Source organism: Rhopilema esculentum, chromosome 3 (assembly GCF_057945365.1).
Source record: "Rhopilema esculentum isolate cy_ngs chromosome 3, ASM5794536v1, whole genome shotgun sequence".
Classification (NCBI taxonomy): domain Eukaryota; kingdom Metazoa; phylum Cnidaria; class Scyphozoa; order Rhizostomeae; family Rhizostomatidae; genus Rhopilema; species Rhopilema esculentum.
In genome coordinates, this window is record NC_142817.1 from 687,006 (window position 1) to 709,515 (window position 22,510).

General features: G+C 36.3%; 1 protein-coding gene and 3 non-coding genes across 4 annotated transcripts; 2 read left to right on the forward strand and 2 right to left on the reverse strand.

The window, feature by feature from the left end:
- Nucleotides 1-100: 100 nt before the first annotated feature.
- On the forward strand, nucleotides 101-21,452 carry LOC135692479 (RNA-splicing ligase RtcB homolog). Its single transcript, XM_065210615.2, has 21 exons — nucleotides 101-295; nucleotides 2,320-2,398; nucleotides 2,883-2,950; nucleotides 3,358-3,406; nucleotides 3,606-3,656; nucleotides 4,272-4,366; nucleotides 4,605-4,666; nucleotides 4,905-4,954; nucleotides 5,309-5,415; nucleotides 12,068-12,172; nucleotides 12,994-13,048; nucleotides 13,383-13,444; nucleotides 14,259-14,372; nucleotides 14,567-14,659; nucleotides 15,416-15,511; nucleotides 15,871-15,917; nucleotides 16,602-16,665; nucleotides 17,369-17,397; nucleotides 17,776-17,866; nucleotides 20,113-20,155; nucleotides 20,835-21,452. Exons 1-21 carry the CDS (start codon nucleotides 197-199, stop codon nucleotides 20,897-20,899), a joined length of 1,524 nt encoding a protein of 507 aa, XP_065066687.1. The 5' UTR covers nucleotides 101-196; the 3' UTR covers nucleotides 20,900-21,452.
- Nucleotides 6,336-6,407, reverse strand: Trnap-ugg (transfer RNA proline (anticodon UGG)). The gene has a single exon. It is a non-coding gene; the product is annotated as a tRNA-Pro (tRNA).
- Trnap-ugg (transfer RNA proline (anticodon UGG)) lies at nucleotides 9,137-9,208 on the forward strand. The gene has a single exon. It is a non-coding gene; the product is annotated as a tRNA-Pro (tRNA).
- Nucleotides 11,014-11,085, reverse strand: Trnap-ugg (transfer RNA proline (anticodon UGG)). Its single transcript has one exon. It is a non-coding gene; the product is annotated as a tRNA-Pro (tRNA).
- Nucleotides 21,453-22,510: the final 1,058 nt, after the last annotated feature.

The window sequence follows — 22,510 nt, forward strand, 5'->3', positions numbered from 1 at the left end:
GTAAAAACTCATTATCATTAAGTCCACTTTTTCGGTTCCCGGAAAAAATTGTTTTCAAACAACATTCCCGCCATCAGCAACAAGAGCCCAGAACGAGGCATTCTAAAGATTTCTCAAATAGGCCCAAGTGAATCGGCCTGCCACATCCAAGCTGCTTGCTACAAGGTTGATCCAGGTTTTAAAAATCTGTCAGAGTATGCCTGCACCAAGATCGTACAACGATGAGCTATCGTACATCGAAAGAATATCACCGAATGCATTTCGCATAAAAAAGGGCTTTGTCCCGAATATGAAGGTAAACAACACAACGGTTTGTTTTGATGTTTGAACAAAACACTAACTCGTCTTTTGCTCTAATTCCATTTCAGCCGCCATTTATCTGAAGCCTGACTACTATATTGTGTTGTTGAATTCAAATATTGGTTTACTGTTGCTCTGAAGAGCGTTGGGAAAGAATCCTTATCAAGATATATGTATGGTCTTTTACCGGCCTGTCAACCTAAAATTTTCAAGACCTGGAGATTTTAGATTTTTTCCTAGAAAAGCAGGGAGATTTGGCCAAAAACAGGGAGATCCCGGGAATTTGTTGAATCGAGATGAAATAATAGAGCTATTACTAGGTTAAATTTATAAACAACATACCTGTTAAAGGTCTTGCTGGGCAAACAGTCCATGACAAAAGGTATATTAGGAAACTTCTTCATGGTTCTTTAGAGTTTTTCAATAATTCGCAAAACACTAACAAAAATATTGTCAAGAAGAACGCCATTGCAACCATTTTTGTTATAAGAATGATTCTGATGAAAGACATGGAAGAAACAGGGAGAAAATCTTAAATATTGGGAGACCAGAGAAAGCAACCAAATTCTTGGGACTCCCAGCGTAACCGGGAGAGGTCTCAATATTTTATACTTTTGCTGGAGGGGACTTTCAGCTGCAACCTCTTAATCACTGATTTCTCAAGGTCTTTTATAGTTCTTTGTTGAGTTCAGATTAATTCACCAACCCAGGAATGAAATACCAATACAAAATGAAGGGCAAATAGCTCCCTCAGAAAAACTGTCATAGACCTCAGAAGGTCAGTCACGAGGCTACGTTCCCACATCATGTAGAGTGAGTTTGGCCATTGGTGCACTCAACTTGCAAAGCTATACTGAAAAGGTATTTCTATAAAGAATTAAAATGAGGGAGGGAGGGCTGGGAACATCAACAGCTTACTTCTGTTGAGGCTTCACCAAGCAAGGAGAAACCCACATAACCTTAAATACCCCACAGATTAACCAAGGGAATGAAAACACCATGAACCACACATCTTACCCTAGTTTTACAAACCAAATCCTCAGGAGGTTGAATGACTAGTAGAGCAGATACAAAAAAATGTGAGGAAGCGTGGCACAAGAGACCTTAACAAACAGGAAATAATAGCAATCTCAAGCAAATTAGTCAAAGCTCAAAAGCCACTCGTGAAATAAGCTCTGATTAAATTTCATTTAATCATCATCAAGAAATCCCTTATATATATATATAATTTAATGTAGATGTTTTAAACAATTTCAGAATATTGGTGATATTGCAGAGAAATAGAACAGGTTTAGTTGTTTCCTTGAGGCATGTCACTAATAGCATTAGTAACATCCAAGTAGTCTGAGACAGATTAGTAACATCCTCACTGTTTACAGCTACTTTCAGGGCTCACTCTATAATATTTTCTTCTTCTAATTTGCATTCTTGTATTCAAGTTTAGCCTCGAAGTTTATTCCAGCTCCTTAAGCTAAAATTGACACTCTTATTCTACTGAAAGGAATTTTTTTTTTTCGCCAGTACATTGATGAATCAGGTAAATTTAATGAAAACAAAACTATGTTGACTATGATCACTTTTCCTCAATTGAGTGTTGATAGAACAGTCTTCTACCAGATGTTCTTTGTTTGTAATGTTCCCTCTTGCATATGTTGGTTCTTCAAGAAACTAAATCAGGTGTCAACATTTATTTTCATCATTTGGTTGACAACATTCAACTTCCCTTGCTTGCCCAAAAGAAAAAGGTTCAGATAGCTGTCCAAGCTTTTTAATGCAGATATATTGTAAACTATCCAGGATCGACATGGATATGTGAATTGGAATTATTCTAACATATGTATGTTTTAAATACCGACAGTTATTAAGGGCTTTCCTCATAGCAACTAGAAAACAACATTGATGCATAGGTTGGATAGTCATCAGTTGTTTTGGTTTGATGCCAATTAGTCAATAATTGCGAGGATTTCAATTTGACATCTAATGTAGTAACTATGACTAGAAATAATATATTTTTTCTAGGTTGAAGGAGTTTTCTTTGTAAATAACTCGCTAGAGAAGCTTATGTTTGATGAACTGAGACAATTTGCAAATTCTGGAGGTAGGTAGCCTTTACCAAGCTGTTATTTATTTCCTATTGATAAACTAAATTCCACTGAATTCAGTACCATTTAACTATACAGGAAGTTTATGTTCCAAATTGCTAAAAATATTTTGTAAACTGATATATGATATAAAACACCAGGCTATCTTAAAAACTCTTTTACAGAAATATTTTGCCTCAGGTTACACCATTACATTGGTACAGAACAGTTGTTACCCTTCTAGGAGTAAATAAGGTACATTATTTTCCTGGCATCTATGCCTTCAGACCACCTACTTCACATTGGCATAGGCCTGACCTTTGAATTCATTTGAGGGGGTAATTTACATTTCACAGCTACTTATCTTGGTGTTAAAATCAGTAAAATCAGCAACAAAATGAAAGTTAGTTGTTCATATTATGACAAAAGAAAGTTCTAAATAAGCAATTATAATTAAATTTACAAAAACATCCACTGATATAGAGGTGATTTTTATCATAGGGGTTGGAGGCTTTTTGCCTGGGACAAAGCAAATCGCTAATGTTGCTGCTCTACCTGGAATTGTGGGGGTCAGTATCAATATTGTTCATATATTAAAACCAGTATCCATTTTTCTTTCACTAACAAAAATTAAACCTTGAAAATCACTGCTCATATAAAAAATAAATTGAAAATTTTGACATTTGTGAAAACATTGTTTCTTTGGGTAAGACATTATCTGTTGCGAATGATCAGTTATTATTGTATTTTGTTGTGGAAGAGCTGGGATAAAGAGACATTCTAATTCCCATATAAGGCCAGAATGAATCTTTGAAATTATTATTCAGAATGTCAGTTAGGCTTTTTTAAGAACTTTTTAGTATTCATATCAACTGATGTTTTGATACAGACAGAAGATTTCCCATGTCTTTTCAAAGATTCAAGGCAACAGTATTTTACTGACTACATTGTATCTAAAGTATTTTATGTTTCCAAGAGATCGATTGGCCTACCTGACATACATGCTGGTTATGGATTTGCTATTGGTAAGCTTGCCATTTTTCCATGTATTTCCTTATATTTTAGCCTTGTGAAAAATCAGCACTTAAAGCTTATGAATTTTTGCAAGACAGCTCTGATTTTAGAATATGTTTATGCAACATTTGATATTGCTTCTGTTCCTTATCCTTAATTTTTTTGTTTTTACTGCAATGAAACAACTTTGATAATATTTTTTATTTCCAGGCAATATGGCGGCCTTTGACATGAGTGATCCACTTGCTGTTGTTTCGCCAGGTAAATTCATATTTTATTGATGTTTATCCCAAATATATGTTTTTGCTGAAAACATATTGCCACATAGGCCAAAATATCTGAGCCAAAAGCGTCTAAGAATTAAGCTCAAACAAAACCTTGAGATTGTGGATAGAACACCCCATATGATAACTAAAGGTAAGCATGAAACTATATCCAGATGTGGGTTGAAAGAAGCTTGAGTGAAAGAAGGTCGTATTTCATTGTTTCTTTTTTGCCAATCAGAGTGTCAGAAAAAGTGCTTCATAATCTTCACTTTTTGCAGCACTAAAGGCTTAATTAGTTTATTGTGATTTTGGCCTGACTCATCAGTTTTGGAAAATTAAGAAATAGGTGTTTTTGAAGTCATCTATTTTCCATCATGTGCTTGTATTTCTAATTCAAAACTGGGTACATATTTTTCCTAATGTCGTAGAGTTTTTTATCTATGTTCTGACATTTTATGCACTGAAGAGTGTCAAACAAAAAGCTTGAGTATACTCAAATGTTTGATTTTTTCAAAGCCACAATTCAATTATGACTGGTTCTATATAAACATTCATTTGTTGTATGTTTTATTAGTTGTTAGAGGAATTATGCGAGCTTAGAACTTTTTAGGTGGAGTTGGTTTTGACATTAATTGTGGCGTAAGACTGATTAGGACAAATCTCAACTTCAAGGACATACAGCCCGTCAAAGAACAACTTGCTCAGGTAAAGAAGTTTTCTCAAATGAATCCCTTATATCAACGTGAATTTTAATGTTGATAAAACACTACCCTGTCAATTGAACCAGCTTCTATCAATAATATGATTGCCACAAGACAATAGTGGTACGACAAGGCCAGTGAAAGACTATTCCTCTAGGATCCTAGCTCATCCTCCCTATTTTTTTTAAATGAAAAGTGATCTCTGGGCATTTTTTGCTGAAAACAGTCTTTCTTCCCTTTAGTCAATGTTTGATCACATTCCAGTTGGAGTTGGATCCAAAGGAATCATACCAATGGGAGCCAAGTAAGCCCACCTTGTTGTACAGTTTCATTCACATTCTATTCGTAGATCAAAAGAAATATTTTCTCAAAATATCTCAGTAGAATGTGCGGCAATGTTTGCTTCATTATATTGACATCTGATGTTCTGTTAGCTTGCTGAAGTTACCTCTTAAAGTATTCATTTCTGACACGATTAAATTGTAGTAGTCTATTAAGGGAAAATTATTAACAGTACGATAATTTTTTTGTCTGGTTTGAAGGGATTTGGAAGATGCTCTGGAGATGGGAATGGACTGGTCTTTAAGAGAAGGTGCATTTTCTAGCTACATTTTAACGACACAGTAACAAAATTCCATTAACTACACATCTTTAATTAGCCACTCTGTAATATTCCAATGTTGCAGATCAAACATTTTGAAACATTATTGTTAATGACAGAATAAGTAATTTAAAAATTTCTTGATTTCTTAGCAGTTCCTTAGCTGTACAATGTCACTTTGATATCGGATTTTGAAACAGTCACAATAAAGAGCTATATCTGCGACAATAATTCTCGAACTGCTTGTTGAGAAATCATGAAATTGATTCCGTCGCTTCCCCGAGTCTTTTGATGCCATTCATGTGAATTACTTTTTGTACTGATAGGAAATCATTTCTTTACTAGGATATGCATGGGCAGAAGACAAGGAACATTGCGAGGAGTATGGGCGAATGTTGCAGGCTGACCCTAGCAAAGTTAGTTTCAAAGCAAAGAAAAGAGGCTTGCCGCAGGTACCCATTATAATTGTATTACCGTCCTTACGTTTTGGAAGTTTCTTTGATTGCGAGAAAACACTTAACGATCAGACAAATGTAACGTTCTAACAAAAACTTTTTCGCCTGGAGCCGTAGGTATGCTCAGTTTGGTCACGGAATTGAAATGAGGTCATTTCTATTCTGTGGTTTGGTCGAATGATTCACCGTCTTTTTGGTCACAGTAAATTGGTACCCCCTGGTGAAGCAGGTATGAATTGGCAGATTTAGAAAGGCCACTGAAGAGTATGTTTTCCAGTTAGATGAAATTGATTTAAGGCTTTGTCTATTGGTTAGTTTACCGAAGGTAAACGATTTATTTCGTATCTTGACAGGATGTCCACAACTAAGGCCCAGTTTAAACAGCGAATTTCTGCTGTGTCGAATCAAATTTAATTAGAAAAGAGGTTAAGATAAAAAATTATCCAATCATTAGCTTGTCTTAAGCAAAATTTTACGGTATAATAAAGATAGCTAAAATGTCGTAAAATGTTTATATAAGTTTATCCCAATATACTTGACATTTCCTGCCGGGAGCAGTTCTGGTAAATGAATAACAGAAACGTCTTAACAAACTGAAAGAATCGGTAACCAAATGAAAAGAATAAAATTCTCTTAAAAATATTTTTGTGGATTTTCGTATGACAAGAGCTGCTCTTTAACCTTTGCCCTTTAGCATTTGCCCTTTAGCATTTGCCCTTTAGCATTTGCCCTTTAGCATTTGCCCTTTAGCATTTGCCCTTTAGCATTTGCCCTTTAGCATTTGCCCTTTAGCATTTGCCCTTTAGCATTTGCCCTTTAGCAATTGCACTTGCAATGCGGATTTTTTGCGGGGAACTGGAACGAGGTCACTTGTTTGATTCTGGAAATTAGGGGTTCCTCCTTGACCAGAAAAAGTGGGGCTCAGCCGGGAATCGAACCCGGAGCCTCTCGCACCCAAAGCGAGAATCATACCATTAGACCACTGAGCCGATATTTATGATAAAAATAAGGCTAGTTTTAACAACAGTTTCCTGGTACCCGCTCGTTACATGAAGCGTTAAGAAAGCGACCACTTGTTTCTGTAGCCACTAGCAACGCACCTTAACCGTCGTTAGGAACGCAATGCCATCAGTTTCAAAATAAAAAGGCTAATCATGCAATAAAAAGGTATGAATGTGCTTGGAACGACGAAATCTCTTTTAGGAGTATAATTTGATGAATTTTCTGTTATCACAGCCCCTAGATGTCATGTAAATTCAATTGGAACCAGTGACATAGCGTGACCTTCTCAACTGTGTATTCTCTTTTAAGGAAACGGGTGGGACTGGGTTGGATTTGTTTAAACTGACAGCAACAAAACATTTCGTAATGACCCGTTTAATCTGACTTTCAAATCGCAAGGAAGTGTTACCAATCCAAGGTAGTTTGAGATAGACTGAACACTTTTCTGGACCAACCTCTTGGCCAGCCGAAAAACTTGCAATCTTTTCCATGGTGCTAGAAGAAATGACATCTTCTGGATACCCATTGTCCAAAAAGTTCGTTTTTAGTTTATCAAGTTCTGCATAGAGTTTTTTTTGCTTTTCTTCTATCTTGTTCTTTTCGGCCCTTATTCTGACATTTTGTACTCTGAAGAGTGTCAGATAAAAAGCTTAAGTCATGTTGTAAAATGTATGATTTTTTCAAAGCCTTTTTCAAATCATAAAGATTCTGTTTAACACTTAGCAGGAAGTCATTGATAAGCAAGTTATGTTTTGTGACCAACAGAGCAGGAAGCAGTGACTGGAACTGAAATATTCAAGGAAGGTTGTACACAGTTGTTGAATCCTTGAGTGCCATGGGAGATTTCAAGACGTCCAGTATACTTGCCAACGAACTAAACATTATGCGAAAGCAAATGATGGATGCATACTTCAAAATGGTGAATTAAGGAATTCATCTTTCTGGAAGTTGACGTGTGTACTGGACAAATAAGAAGAAATCGCCATGGCCAAAGCAGATTCAAGCAACAGAAATTTGAGCCATCTCAACGAAAACCGCTGTAAAATCGAACAAAACGAGACATACCCTTTCAGGCCGTGGGTGTTGAACTGAAGCATTGCAACACAAAAAGGATGGAAAGTTGGTACGAAAGGCTTGTCATATTATTTTCGTGAAGCCGTACCAAAGTAAAGCACCAGTGCCTTTATGACTTGTGTCTTCTGCAACTATAATGATGCGCAAACCCATGTCTTCAAAACATCATACTTAACAAGGAGTTCTTGAAACGTTTGCTTCGTGACTTTAGCTTCTGCTTCGCTATCTTCATGTCATTTTGTTTCTCTTTTTTCTGGCTACTGCTCAGTAATCAAAAGCCGATTCGTTACAATCTACCATTATTCATTCAACTTTGTTGATGATACCTCTATGTTGAGTACACCGGCAGGATTCTCTGCTGTTTGCACGTGACGCCATTGGATGAATCCCCTTACCAAAATATTCCTGACTTTGATAACAACAAACTTCCTAAATTCACCATTGCCTCTGGTCCAGTGTATTGCGACTGTGCTTTGCTGTCAAGCCACCCGATTGCTAAGTGTACCGTAAAACGATCTACTGCATCCAAAAGTTTCTAGAAACTAGTTGCAGCCTGGGCACTTTCTGTCCTTTCTTACCAACTGTGATCTTGCTGCAACATTTTCTTGATAAAAATACCTGATCAACTTTAAATAAATTTTAGGTTCACTTACATCGAATGAACAAAATTCTGCAAAAGAAGCATTATTAACAATCTACGTTCGTGGTCTATAGAAATTTTATAGTTGATGTTTTGCGAATTGTTTGGCGTACATAAAAGGTATCGAAACATCGAAACATCAACAATGTCTCGTGAAAATTTCATGTAAATAGTTGCCATAATTTTTTAATGAAAAAGATTTTCAAAAAGTCTTTTCATATCTGTTGCGTAAAATTCGAAGTTTCGAAGTTTGTCCCAATACTTTTTGATCGTAAGTGTATTTACTGTACATAAATAGCTTTGCGTGTAAACCGTGGGCAGTGGAATTCATTTTAAATGAAATCTTAAAAATGTTTCATTATCGAGCCCATGCCACAGGGGTGAGGGGGGCATAAAGGGGGCAGAGAGGAGGGCAATGCTCCTTCTTTTATACTACTGAAAATATTCAAATCAGCCAAAGTTCTGATGTGACATTGAAATTATCGTCTCTATTTTCATATAGAAAGCTTTTGAAAAAATATAGGTAAGTGACTAGTGAATATCGTTGATAAACTCGGATATCCTTACTTTTGGCCTGGATGTCTAAAACTGTTATTTTCCTCACTATCATTGGAGGGTATGTTAAACGTGCTGCAAGGGTAGGGTATGTTAATGGCGGAGACCATCGATGGGTTGCGACATATTTCGGTTGAAAAGTGAAGCCACAGAAAACTACAGAAGCTATAATTAGACTAAATTGTTGTTTCAATGGTATCTAAACGAAATCTAGAGACTGTGATCACAAAAGATTCATCAGATTATACCCCTAAAATATATTTCGTCTTTTCAAGCACACTCAAACCTAGCATGATAAGCAAGTTTGTTTCGAAACTGGTCTTGCGTTCCTAGCGAAGGTTGAGTTGCTAGTGGCTACAGAAACACGTGGTCGCTTTCTTAACGCTTCATGCAACGAGCGGGTACCAGGAAACTGTTAAAACTAGCCTTATTTTTATCATAAATATCGGCTCAGTGGTCTAATGGTATGATTCTCGCTTTGGGTGCGAGAGGCTCCGGGTTCGATTCCCGGCTGAGCCCCACTTTTTCTGATCAAGGAGGAACCCCTAATTTCCGGAACCAAACAATAGACCTCGTTCCCAGTTCCCCGAGAAGATATCCGCATCTGATAAGGCAGAAGCAAAGGAAAACATTTTCGAGAGCATTTTATTCTTTACTTTTGATTGACGATTCTTCAAGTTGAAAGCATGTTCCCGTACAACTTTATTTCGTGATAGAAAATTCCCTTTGCGCAGGCAACGTCAGGCTTAATTGCTCAGCCTGACTTGAAAGTTGTATTGGTTGTTTGAGAATGAATCACGAGTAGAAGTACGGTCTCAGAGATGAGCTTCTGATTAAGATTTTTCTTTTGGTGAAATCAACAACAGTAATCGCGATGATAATGATACTGGAAGCATAAAACGTCTTTAAATTGACTTCTATCCAGAGGTTGGAGTAATTTTGATCCAGCGTTTCCAAATGTTTATCTGATGTATCCAACGATAGCCCAGACTTTCCCTCTCCATATAATCCTCAACAATTACCGAATCTCTCAGAAAGATTAGAACTTAGAAAGCGTGGCTACATCCTATTTTCAATAACCTAGGCCTTAAGTTAACATACTGGTGCAATAGGTTTGCTAGAACTTGTACAATGTTAACATAATAATCTTTCCAAAATAGCGGTGGGTTGAATGTGGAGATGCCAGGGTATGGGAAATAATTATCTGGAATCTTCAAGAATTTTCACAAGAGATCTCCACAAATTCCCCCCTTTTTACGCTCGCCTGGTCTCCAAGTGAGCAATTTTAATAGATTTACATGGCTTCACAATCTTCTCCTGCTATCACCGGTGTAGTTTCTCTTGCGCCATTCCAGTAGGTACTGGTGCTGCTCGATTCAAGTAAAGTGCAAATTTTCTGCTCTTATCTTTGCTCCTTTGACAATCTTGTATTTTCCTTAAATAAGGTCTCCAACGATACCCAGTTTCCAGTTTCTTCTGTTTTTCGATGGCATAAGGTGGCCATTTAAGGTGGCAATGATGGAGACGACATTTCGAAAGATGGGTGGGGGTAGTGAAGCATGTTTTTATATACGCCAATGTGAGGAGTTGATTTCAAAGGGAACGACCAGAAGAAGATGTCGATGTCATTGATAAAACTGACATGGCATGAGAAAGTAAGCAAGATGTTTTAAGAGATGCAAGTCATCGTGGTCAAGGTGGACAGCAGAGTACCTCTAATCTATATTAGAATTCTCGGACTTCTCGAACTAAGGTCGCCTAAACTGCGTTACGCCACTGGCGCCATCCCAGTTTTGCATTCGTAGTTAAAGAAATTTGGAAAATTGTTAAAGATTTTGTAGAGGGAGGGGGAAGGGGAGGAAAAAGTTATGGCGATTATTCAATCATTACTTAAAAAACTGCCATAGCTGAATCACAAGTTCTGGAAAGTTCGTTTAGAGGCCAAAAGTCTTTTGCATTTCATCATTATCATTGTAATTATTGTTGCTATTTCAGTTCATCGCAAGGAAAGTCCTAATCGAAAGCTTATTTCTGAGACCGTACTTCTACATCGTCTGACGACTGAAGCAACCTTCCCGACAGGCTTTGCAATTAAGCCTGGTGTTGCTTACGCGAGAAACAATTTTCTATCATGAAATAAAGTCGTACAAAAACGTGCATTCAAGCTTGAAGAATCGTCAATGAAATATTTAGAACAAATTGCTATCGAAAGCGTTTTCATCGACTTCTGCACTATCAGATGCGGATATTTTCTCGGGGATCTGGGACCGAGGTCTGATGTTCGATTCTGGAAATTAGGGGTTCCTCCTTGATCAGAAAAAATGGGGCTCAGCCGGGAATCGAACCCGGAGCCTCTCGCACCCAAAGCGAGAATCATACCATTAGACCACTGAGCCGATATATATGATAAAAATAAGGCTAGTTTTAACAGTTTCCTGGTACCCGCTCGTTATACGAAGCGTTAAGAAAGCGACCACGTGTTTCTGTAGCCACTAGCAACGCAACTCAACCGTTGTTAGGAACAGAAGACCATCAGTTTCAAAATAAACAGTCTTATCATGCTTGGCGGAACGTATCTGGAATGACAAAATCTCTTTTTGGTGCATAATCTGATGAATTTCCTGTGATCATAGCTCCTAGATTTCATGTAAATTGAATCATGACCTCAAATTAATCCAATTATGGCCTCTGTAATCAAGGCCTGCAGATTCCCTGTCTTAGATACTTTTTTTAAATTACTGAAGAAGCACTGTTTTTAACAAAGTAATTTTATGCCTTCACAGCAGACCAACGTATCAGCTACGAAAACGATTCTTTCTCTTCGAGCCTCACTTTTGTGATTGCCTCACTTTATGGACTATGGACGGTTCCACTGTTCAACAAAGACCTAGCTTTAGGTGCTCAAAAACTTGCACTCAGGACAAATTTTTGTCCTCCTAATAACATAGTAGCTTTTCAGAATGCGACTTTCTTGCTGGCTGGCATCTTCAGTTTGCTCATAACGAAGTAACTTTTTAGAAATATCCTTGCCCCCGCTTTTGTCCACATGATGTTAGCGGTACAGCTAAAAGTTATCATTATGGAGAAATAAGAGATAGCTGTTGATAGAATCATAATTATAGTTTATTGTGCTGAAGATTGAACTAAAACACGATATTGTTTTGAAAGATTTTCCAAAGCGAAGTCTGCCACAAAACTTTCTGTGGAAAGCACATGTTTTTGTTTGCGTCTACCAGATGTAGAAAGATCATGGCGGTTGCAATTCAAAATTTCCGAAAATACGACATCGATACAAGATTTAAGTTTAAAGAGTCAGCGAACCAATGGGCCAACCTATCTGTCATTACTGTCATTTATATATCAAATTTTATATTCCAGTTGGGAACCCTCGGAGCTGGCAACCACTACGCCGAGATTCAGGTTGTTGAAGAAATTTATAATGATTTTGCTGCACGTCGAATGGGAATTGACCACAAGGGACAAGTAAGTTCTCATTTTGTCTTGGTTATTCGTTCTCAATTCACACGATGTTGGTTAGATATTCATCTCAAAGTCTTTGGAAATAATGAAGTTGATTTGCTATAATGTGGAATCCAGAATAAACCTAAGTTCATAAAAGATGCAGAGTTAGTAAATGAAAGTAAGCTAAATGTCAGTTAAAGATTCCTGTGAATTGCAATACTGGCTTACACCAGTCAATCTTTTAGACCTATAATGTTAGGTATTTCGAGCAATTTACATCAAACCATTCCTTTAATGCCAATATTGCTATTTTAACCAATGCTGTTTCACCTTTTATAAAGTAAACAATTTTTTGGCGGTACAGAACTTGAAAATGGCTTTGAAAAAAGCAAACATTTTTCAACATTTTGGCTAAAAGCTTTTTCGTCTGACACTCCTCAGGGCATAAAATGTCCTTCAATTTTCTCAGATATTTTTTCCGTCTACATTCTAAGTGATATTTTTCACTGTTAAGCTAAGACATCTCTATGAATGAAAAAGTTGCTTTAATGATTTCTCTCGATTGTTGCGCCAAGAGACTGGTTCAAATTTATTTCACATTTTTAGTTTGATGTTCATTTTTTTTGGTATGATGTAATTACTCAGAGCTAGATAACGATATAAATAGATAACGAATCTTAGAACAAAGATATTGCAATTTAGTAATGAAATATATAAGGTAAACTGAAGTATCCCGAAGTCATTGTTTTGCAGCATATACAATGTTGTTGATATTAGAGTTTGTCAGTTTCGCATATATCTTGATATTCTGCAGATTGGATTTAATACTTATGAATTCACAGGTTTGCGTTATGATTCACTGTGGAAGCAGAGGTCTGGGACACCAAGTTGCCACAGGTAATTCTGCTAAGGTTTAATCTTTGCAAGTTTACGAAGGTGATGCTAGGTATGCAGCTGTCCCACCGTACGGTCTAACTGAGCCTGCTAGAAACCCTCTTTGTGGTTATTTGTGACCAACAAAGTGTAACGAAGAAGAGAAAAAAGAGGCGAAGAAGAGGAAGAATAAGAAGAAGAGAAAAAAGAGAAAGGAACAGGGAGAGGAAGAGGGTCTTTAAAGTTTCGATGCCACTTTCGCAGACTGCTCAAATATCAAGAAACACACACTAGCGCATAGATTATGACTACTTGATTTAGCAAAAACACTGTAATAAATCATCCCTGTTTATTTCAGATGCGCTGGTACAAATGGAAAGAGCCATGGGAAGGGATAAAATTGATGTGAATGATAGACAGGTCAGTTAAATCAGGAATAGTAACTTCCTTCTTATATTCTTAGGTTCTCTGGTTTAAAGAGATTATTAATATCCTTTGAGAAATTCTGTTAACAATTGGTGTTGCTAAATAATGTGAACAAAGATACTTTTCCCTGCAAGTTTAGATTTCAAAGACGAGCTATTTTTCTAATTCCATCATAGCAGGCAGTCCTAGAATTTCAAAATTGCCTTTACTTTTTATGAAAGTACTAAAATTTTTCTACCGGCTTTTTATTACGTTTAGTATCACTTTCTGCTACTATATTCAATGTCTGTGCTTGATTAATTCAAAAAGCTCAGATTTGCAAAGGAATAGCCAAATGCCACGAGCTTGTTCCCTGTATAAGGGCCTTTTTCGACAAACTAGCTAGGGGAAAATAGCCCCTACAGCCCAAATGTCTTTTTTGTGTCTCTGAAAATAGAATATTGGCTCTTCATAAAAAGCTTAAAGACTCATTGCTAACAATGATCCATTGCGCTACGCAAGCATCCCATGATGCATTTTCAGACAGTCTGAAATCAATTATGGTTAATCCGTAGAAGTTTACTGCCATTGTTTGGATTGTCGCCTGGATAATTTGCCACCCTCGCAATGGCTCGTTGTTAGCAATGAGTCCTTAACCTACCGTCCTCCTTTCAGCATTCCGTACGCAAGATCTACTTTACGCACGAATTAATTAATTTTAATGAAGTTAACATAATCATTATAATGATAATTGTTGCAAAATGTTGACCCAGTTGTTAAATTCAAATAAATCTTTGATATTCATAAGCAATGATTTTTCATTCGACAGCTTGCCTGTGCAAGAATTTCCTCAACAGAAGGACAAGATTATTTGAAGGGAATGGCTGCTGCTGCAAATTATGCATGGGTTAACAGATCCAGCATGACATTTCTTTGTAGACAGGTATGAAGTTTGCTGTTTTACTTTGTCTGTAAAAGCTGCTAAGATTGGTTTTCCAGCTGTGATAATGTAATTATTGTTTTCTCTTTCGAGTTGTCATTTCACTCATAACACTGTAGTTATTTTCTAACATTTTTCATTCTTTGTTTGTTTTTTTTATTCTACTTTGTCACATGCAAATATTTCTACCTTCGCAGGCCTTTTCAAAGATTTTCAAAAGCGCGCCAGATGACTTAGATATGCATGTTATTTATGATGTTTCACATAATGTTGCAAAGGTTGAGGAGCATGTATCCTTTCATTCAGCTAAAAAAGGTTGCATTTATTGTATGTCCTGTTTAGGCACTGGTTTCTTTTTAGACGTGCAAACAGCGTATATGCATTTCTTCATGTCCATTTCTTTATTTCTTTATTTAAAAACAAGTCAATTGACGAAATTCTCAAGTAATGATATTGTTGTGGATCAGTTTCATTTGCTCATCATCAAAAGTGATAAATATTTCTAAAAAAAGAATGTATAGAAGACATGTTGCCAAAAACTGCTTAGTTCCAATTTTCAATTTTTCTTTCATTCAACAGCAAATGAAATTAGCTGGCATTTCTTGTGTTCTCCCGCTCTTTTAAATTACTAAGTGTTCGCAGGAGACGAGATCTAATTGCCATTACCTGACTGTTTACAAATACTGTATCGATCATGACGGTCAAGGGCGGACACAAAAGGGCGTTTTGCATTTTGTTTGTAAGCAGTGCACTCCTTAGTGTATCTTCTAACGTAAGCCGAGTTTCAACTATGAACAAGAAATAAAGTACATTCTCAAACAGATGTATTCACTACAAAATTTATTTGTTCTTAATTTCTTCCTTAATTATCTATTTTTGGAATCGAAATAATTTTTTTCGCAAACGCTTTCTTTCATAAGATTATCCCTTTTGATGTCACACCAATATAGCACGAAGGAGAGAGAACAACAACTTTTTACCATGTGATTCTATTCACCGTCGCCAAATTCAAGACTGATTTGTTGGTTCCTTAACGAGAATCCTAGCTTGTAGATGGAAAACTAAAGACGTTGTTGGTGCATCGAAAAGGTGCCACACGAGCATTCCCACCCCATCATCCTCTAATACCAGTAGACTATCAGGTTGGTTGGATTCTCTTTTCGCCAAGCTGAATCGCTCTGAAATGACCCATCTAGCTAAGGCCATGTGATAGACTGGTTGTATGGCATTTCTCGTTGGCACTTTTTTCAGTAGCTAAGTCTAAAGGCAAGACATCAAATAAATCTGTGTCTGTGTCTGTGAAACACTCCTATAAAGATGAGAAAGTTTTGCATTTTTTAGATTGTCGTTATTGCTTGACAGTCATATTCCAATTAGTGCTTATTTGCTGCTTGTCTGAAGTCTTGACCTGTTGCCAGAACTCCTGATTGTACTACCCTAATTCAAAATCCCCCTTATCTGGCCCAAGCTTCATAATCCTATAGGATTCTCTCTATTACAGCTCACAGGGCAGCCTGTTCTTATTGGAGGAACTATGGGAACGTGTAGGTAAGGAAGTCAGTAGGAAGCGCACCAACATCAATGGTGGCATTCTTCAATTTTTTTTATATTTGCCGGCTACTAGCGAGGGTAGACCTTCAGCAAAGTATGATTTTCAAGAATTTTCTATTGGTACAATGATAGTATATAAAGATCGAAGGAACAGACCCTAGAAGTGTTGACATATGGTGATGGTGCTATACTGCAATAGTTTGCTTTGGGTTTTTTGTCAAGAACGATGGAACATGATGTCATATATAACGAATACACTTTAAAAAGCTTCCATGTCTATTTTCATACCCAACGCTAAGCACGAGGCAGCTTCTTTTCTTAACAAAATAAAACGAAAACGAGGTTAGTTCATTTAAAATTACAGCAGGATTAATAAGCATGTATAATATTTGTTCAGTCTCTTACAATGGCAGTAAAATAAACATATATGGCAGCTTGAAATTCTGAAGGATTGAGGTTTTGTGCCTTGTTTCCTAGTTGATAAATTCATACTGTCATTCGTCAGTTTTAGGTCTGTCATTGTGTCAGTGCGGATGGCATGCCGTTTAGATAAAATAAAAAGGACACTATCGTAAAAGCATTTGCCTTATGTTTTATGTATGAGAAAGATTCTGTGCCTTAGATAAAATTGCTGTTTTTCGATTGATCTTCCACAAAAGTTTAGTAAAATTTAATTTTCAGCTATGTTTTGACTGGCACAGAACGTGGAATGGAAGAAACCTTTGGAACAACGTGTCATGGAGCTGTATGTATCATCTGACAACCAATGCTTATTTTCCTTATAAGTAGCAAATAGAGCAAAGCTAGATAGAGCAAAGCTAGATAGAAAGAGATACTCAAGGAATATGACTTTCTGCCTGAACCACGACGTGATTGATAGCCATCGTTCCTTTGTTTTAACAAACCCTACTTTCCCGGAGTATCATTTTGGATTCTTAATTCTATTACTCTCTCTAGAATTTTTATATTTACTTTGAAAAGCAAACCACTTAAAACATAATTAAGCTTTTCGTCTAAAGATGACCAGACAAAAACAGGTTATTGCAACACACATTAGGGTAAAAACATACGTTAGCGTTGCTGATTGGCCCTTTTTGGTCCTCAATTGGTTGTATGTATTTTGTAACTTAAAGTTTTCGATCATTATTCTGGTGTTTTGTATTCTGACTTTTTGCCACAAAGAAGTTTAAATGTGTTTTAAAATGCTTGCTTTTTTTCAAAACCCTTTTTAAATACTCTAATGCAAAAATTTATTTTTATCTTCAGCTGTTTTCGGAATAAGATAATCTCAAAGATATGATACGGTCTTTTGGTATTGAATTTCGTGTAATCTTTGCTAAATTTTCTGTTTATATTTCTTTACCGCGCTTTTTTAAGTAACCTTTTTGTATTATTTTTCATTGCTTGTTTGCACCTTTTAATTTCTAAAAGCTCAATGTTTTTTCCAGGGTCGCGCATTTTCAAGATCAAAATCCAGGCAAGTTACATTTACACGATCGTGCTTCGGTGATCTATCTGTTAATTGAGTTTATGGGAGAGGACCAATCTTTTGAATTAATGAAAATTATTGTTATCAAGTGCTATATATTGGCAGTTCTGTACACGTTGCCTGCTGATCGCGTTAAGCGTGAAACTCAGACCAGCAGCTTAGAATCCTCCTGTTCTATACACGAAAAGCGTATCTTCTGGGTTATATGTTTCAAATTCTCATCTAACCTGAATTTCTAATCTAAAATATAACTTTAAAATCTCTTATCACGACATCCGATGCATAGACGGGGATAGATATCCAACAAACATTTGTACTATCTCACGGCGTTTCTTTAAAATCACTTCAACAAATTTATTTTTTTAGGCGAAATCTAGATTATCATGAAGTCTTGCAAAATTTAGCAGAAAAGGGGATTTCAATTAGAGTGGCATCGCCAAAGCTAGTGATGGAAGAGGTATTTTTCATATTTTTTTCCTTTTAAATTCTTTATACACAAAAATCCCTTCAGGTTACAACTAAATACCAAATGAGAAAATATGTGGTTCATATGTTGACCATCGTTGTGTTAGGAGGGTTTTTCAAATAGGAAGATTACCTAGAATTTCGAGTTGGAAATGTGTTATGAACTTTATCATCTGTGTTCCCAAGAATGCGATAAATTTTCGTTTTACTTCGTTTTCCAGACTCTTTGTTGGCATTTGCTCTTGTAGAAGCATATTACAGTTATGATAAATTTACAGAATACGCGATGTTTATTTTTCTAAAAGCTTAGATGGATTAGTTTGTAACCTCAGACGTATCTTTTTGGGTCCTTTCAAGCTCAGAAAATCAATCAGCACTTCTCTTCTATGGCCAGCTACATTTTTTCCTGTGTTTTGTCACTCTGCCCTTTCTCCTTGGCTGTTGCTTTTTATCCTGATACACTGACTATATGTCCCAATGTTAAGGCTCCTTTTACTTGATTCCTCCTCTCTTTCTGTCGACCTTTCTCTATCTTCATTTCTGTTTCTTCCGCTCACATCACAAGCAGTCAGCTGTCCTTAAAGCTCAGACTGTACAACACTCCTTGCTTGGCTTAAGTCAGTTACAGACACTCTTTTTCGAAGTTGATAGACATAGAAGTAAATCAGGGGATCTAGCAATGGCCTGAGTGCAATTAGGCCATAGAAAAGGTCTCGTAGATTTTGAAATTTGGGATAAAACAGGAAGGCAATTGCGTAAGGGTAGTTGCATGCAATGAAGGCAGCTGTAACCGCAAACGAATGGAAAAATATTCGTTTGGTATGATTGCTGCGAGTGTGGGTCGATCTTTTGTGGACATTTTTTAGTCTTGTTCTGTAACTGATGTTGAAGTAAATGATGATGAGGGCAATGCCGACAATAAAGACTTGGTAGCACGAGACTTCAATGGCTGTATCGTCAAATGCGTATATAACTCCGTACAAGATAGCCACGAGCCATCCGTTAAGCAGAATCACCGAACACTTCGTTAAGCTTACAATGCGAGTGAAAGCATGTGGGAAGGCCACGGCACATAGTCGCTGAAGTGCAATCAAAACAATATGAATGAAGGAGACTGCGGTGCATGCAAAAATTAGCCTGTATGTTAATTGTATTGCCTGAGAAGAATCTCTATGTCCAGCGATTGTTATTACAGCATATATAGCAAATAGCAACGAGGAAATGATGTCAGCCATGCAGAGACTCAAAAGAATTAATCCAAACGGTGTCATACGATTCCACTTGCGCAACATTATCGAAGTCTCTGTGACGTTGAATAAGATCCCCACAATTCCTAACACCAACCAAACAATGATGGCTGCATCCCGTAATGGCTGGCTACCGTCCAGCGTGTCTTGGTTCGATCGGTTGGTTACATTGCTGATGTTAGACACCTTGGCTCTATTAACCCAGTTCATTTTTACACCGAGAATGCTTTGTTTCTTACAGCCTCTATCATGGACAACAACCATCGACTTTTATACCAAAGAGCTTCCAATTCTCACTCGGTGCTTTAACCGTTAACATAGCCAATTGCTTTGCTCTGTCGATAAACATTCTCAATATGTTTGACTGCCAATTATTTAGTTTTCTCGCCAATTGCTTTTATGAACATAACAGATGTTTTTGTTTACACAATATTCGATAGGACACCAATTGTTCCAATCATTAGTCATTAACTATTTTTATGAATCTGTGAATTTCAGGAAAATAACAATTTTCGGGAATAATGTAAAGAAAAATATGCTCAGCTGTTTTATTATCTTGTTTGAATTCGATTCTAAGATCTCTCGTTATTAAGCAAGAATGAAAACATACTGTTTGCCATGCGAGGCAGGCAATGGATGGCGTTGCCTTTTCACAATATGTTTTTGTTTAAATGCCGTTGTATCGCCACTTCATTAACTTGAACAAGTGGCAACCCCAGGAAAACAAAGTTTTAACTTCTTAAAAATTGAGAGAACATATTGATTTTCAACCAATTAAAGTAATACCTGCAAACCAGTTACAATTAGAAGTCTTTTGCTGCATGGGGTTGTGCAAAGAGCAAACGTTATTATTTTCATATCAGAGTATTTTATTCAAGAAAAAAATCCAATTTGCTTCTTATATTACGCTGTTATTTTTGAAGAACAAAAATGCAGCCATCTTGGCTTGCGGCTTACCGTTTTTGTCTCTAATGATTCTTTGTCACAACAGGCTCCAGAATCGTACAAGAATGTCACAGATGTAGTTGACACCTGTAAGTTCTATTTCAAGCTTATCTGATCGCCCACCCCCTGATGACGTTTAAAAAAATCTGTCGAGCGACCGTGACACTGTTAGACTGAACGAGTGTCCATTTGCTAGTTTGTAACAGCATTTACTGCCTGCTTTGTCTGTTTCCTTTTTAGTCACAAAATATTATATTATACAATTTGTGAACCTTTTTCTTTTTTCTAATGGTGCTTCGTACATTTGAAAAATATACAAATTATACCCAGCTTTTCGGCTAGATTTGTTCACAAAAAAGCTCGATTTGTGCTCTAATGACATTTTTTGATCGTTTAGCCCTTTTCATTCACTTATTATACCTCTAGCATACCGAATATACCTCTTGGTTTTAAATTTATTGCAATCAATACATCGGAAAGATTTTTCGTGTCATTGCCTCCAATAACACTAAACATGCTTTTCATGAAAGAAAAGTAACAGGCTAAAATGTTTCTTGGTTTCGTAATCACTAAGTTCCCACTTGCCTAAAACACGGCACAATCTATGAGAATACTGGCATGAATTTGACGATCGTATGGAATAGATTTTTTTTTGACTGAAAGTTGTTTAAGAATATTCCTTTTTTTATTTTATTTGATTCGTTGGATTTGACAATTTCTCCTTAACGTTTAAAAAGGTTACTTTATGATTTTTCGAATATTTTACAGGTCATGCTGTTGGAATTAGTAAGAAGTGCATAAAACTAAAGCCTGTTGCTGTGATCAAAGGCTGAAGCTGCAAGATTGGGAGGGAAAATTATTCAAAAATAACAAAGTAGAGGATACACCCAGAATGTAGCTTGCTTTATGGCAGTATTTTGTATTGCACTAAATATAAGTAAAGAAGTAATTTATCCAGGGAACAATTTCAGACCGAATGTGTACGTCGTAAAACAATTTGTATTTGTACCATTCAATTGATAGGCTTAATTGAATTTGATTTATTCATATTTTTAGGGAAAAATGTCCTACGATTTCATATAAAGGCATTATACAAATAATTTTTGCTGAATTTTAGTTCTTGATTTATTGAAGAGCTAAATTCCCTCAAATTGAATGTATAAACTACACATTTTGAAATTTGACAGTCCGGTCAATACTTTTTTGCTGAATTCTAATTCTTGATTTGTTAAAGAAAAGTTTTCTCTAAAATGGCATATAAATTTATAATGAAAGTACTGTATTTCTGTATGTGAATGGATATTTCATGATAACCAGAGGTTATTGTAAGTTTTACCAGTTGTTTCAAAAGTGTTTTTTTGTTGGGAAATGAAGAGTTGTGGTTCACGCTTTATTTGCTGCTTCTACGTTCCAACTGTTTAATTATTATCATAGTATTATTGGCAGAGTGCTTTTTTTAATCAATAATATCAAATTTTGCCAAGTGACAAATAAACACATCAATAAACCACTTGCTCATTTATCAGCTTGAAGTTAACAAGTTTTCTCTAAGTTACTTCTCATGACCGTGAATTTGATAACCTTATTATACAATTTGACTGCCGGATGAATTCTCCTTTGAAGAATTTATTGGATAAGATAAATGAGGAATTTAGTATGTTTAAACAAAAGATGTACTACAGAAGATAATGAAGGCGCCGAATGGGGCAAAAGTTTAACTTTGTCATTAATATGTTCTCATTTTGCTGATCACTTTTTGTCTGTTAAGAGCCATTGCTTATTCCACTTTCTATTATTGTGAAACCCTGTTACAAGATTTTGAATGATAGAATATATAGCTAGGTAATATATAGCTACTCGTGCTGCAAAACATTCTCGGGGAGGGGGGGGTATCTTATCATATTTGAAGGTACGGGGACGTGCCATTATTTAGGGGTACCTTTTTTCTGAAAAGTGCGGAACTATCGGTATCAGTTTTTGAAATATGTGCGGAACTATGGGTACCATTTGAAGTAACATGCAGAATGATAGGTACCATTTTGTGAAAATATTGCAAAATTACTAGGAGGGGTATTTAGCATTCACAAAATGAATGATCAGTTAGAAATAAAACTATGAAATCTGTGTAATATTGAGATTTTGGGGCAAAGGACATACAAAAGTGGTTTAATGATTTTATGTGCTTTAAAAATTTTATTCGCTTTGCGGAATTATGGGTATAGTTTTCATCATATTTGCGGAATTATGTTTCACATTTTTTCAGACATTTGCGGAATTATGGATCCAAATTTTTAACCAAAATGGCACGTCCCCGTCAAAAATTAGGCTTAGTTTCACCCTGAGAAAACATTGCACGCCCTGTATACAGTTTTCCCTACTTCTAGATAAGTGAGACCCCAAATAAGTAGGATTTTCGCTCTTTGGTACATTCGCTTAGTGGGACA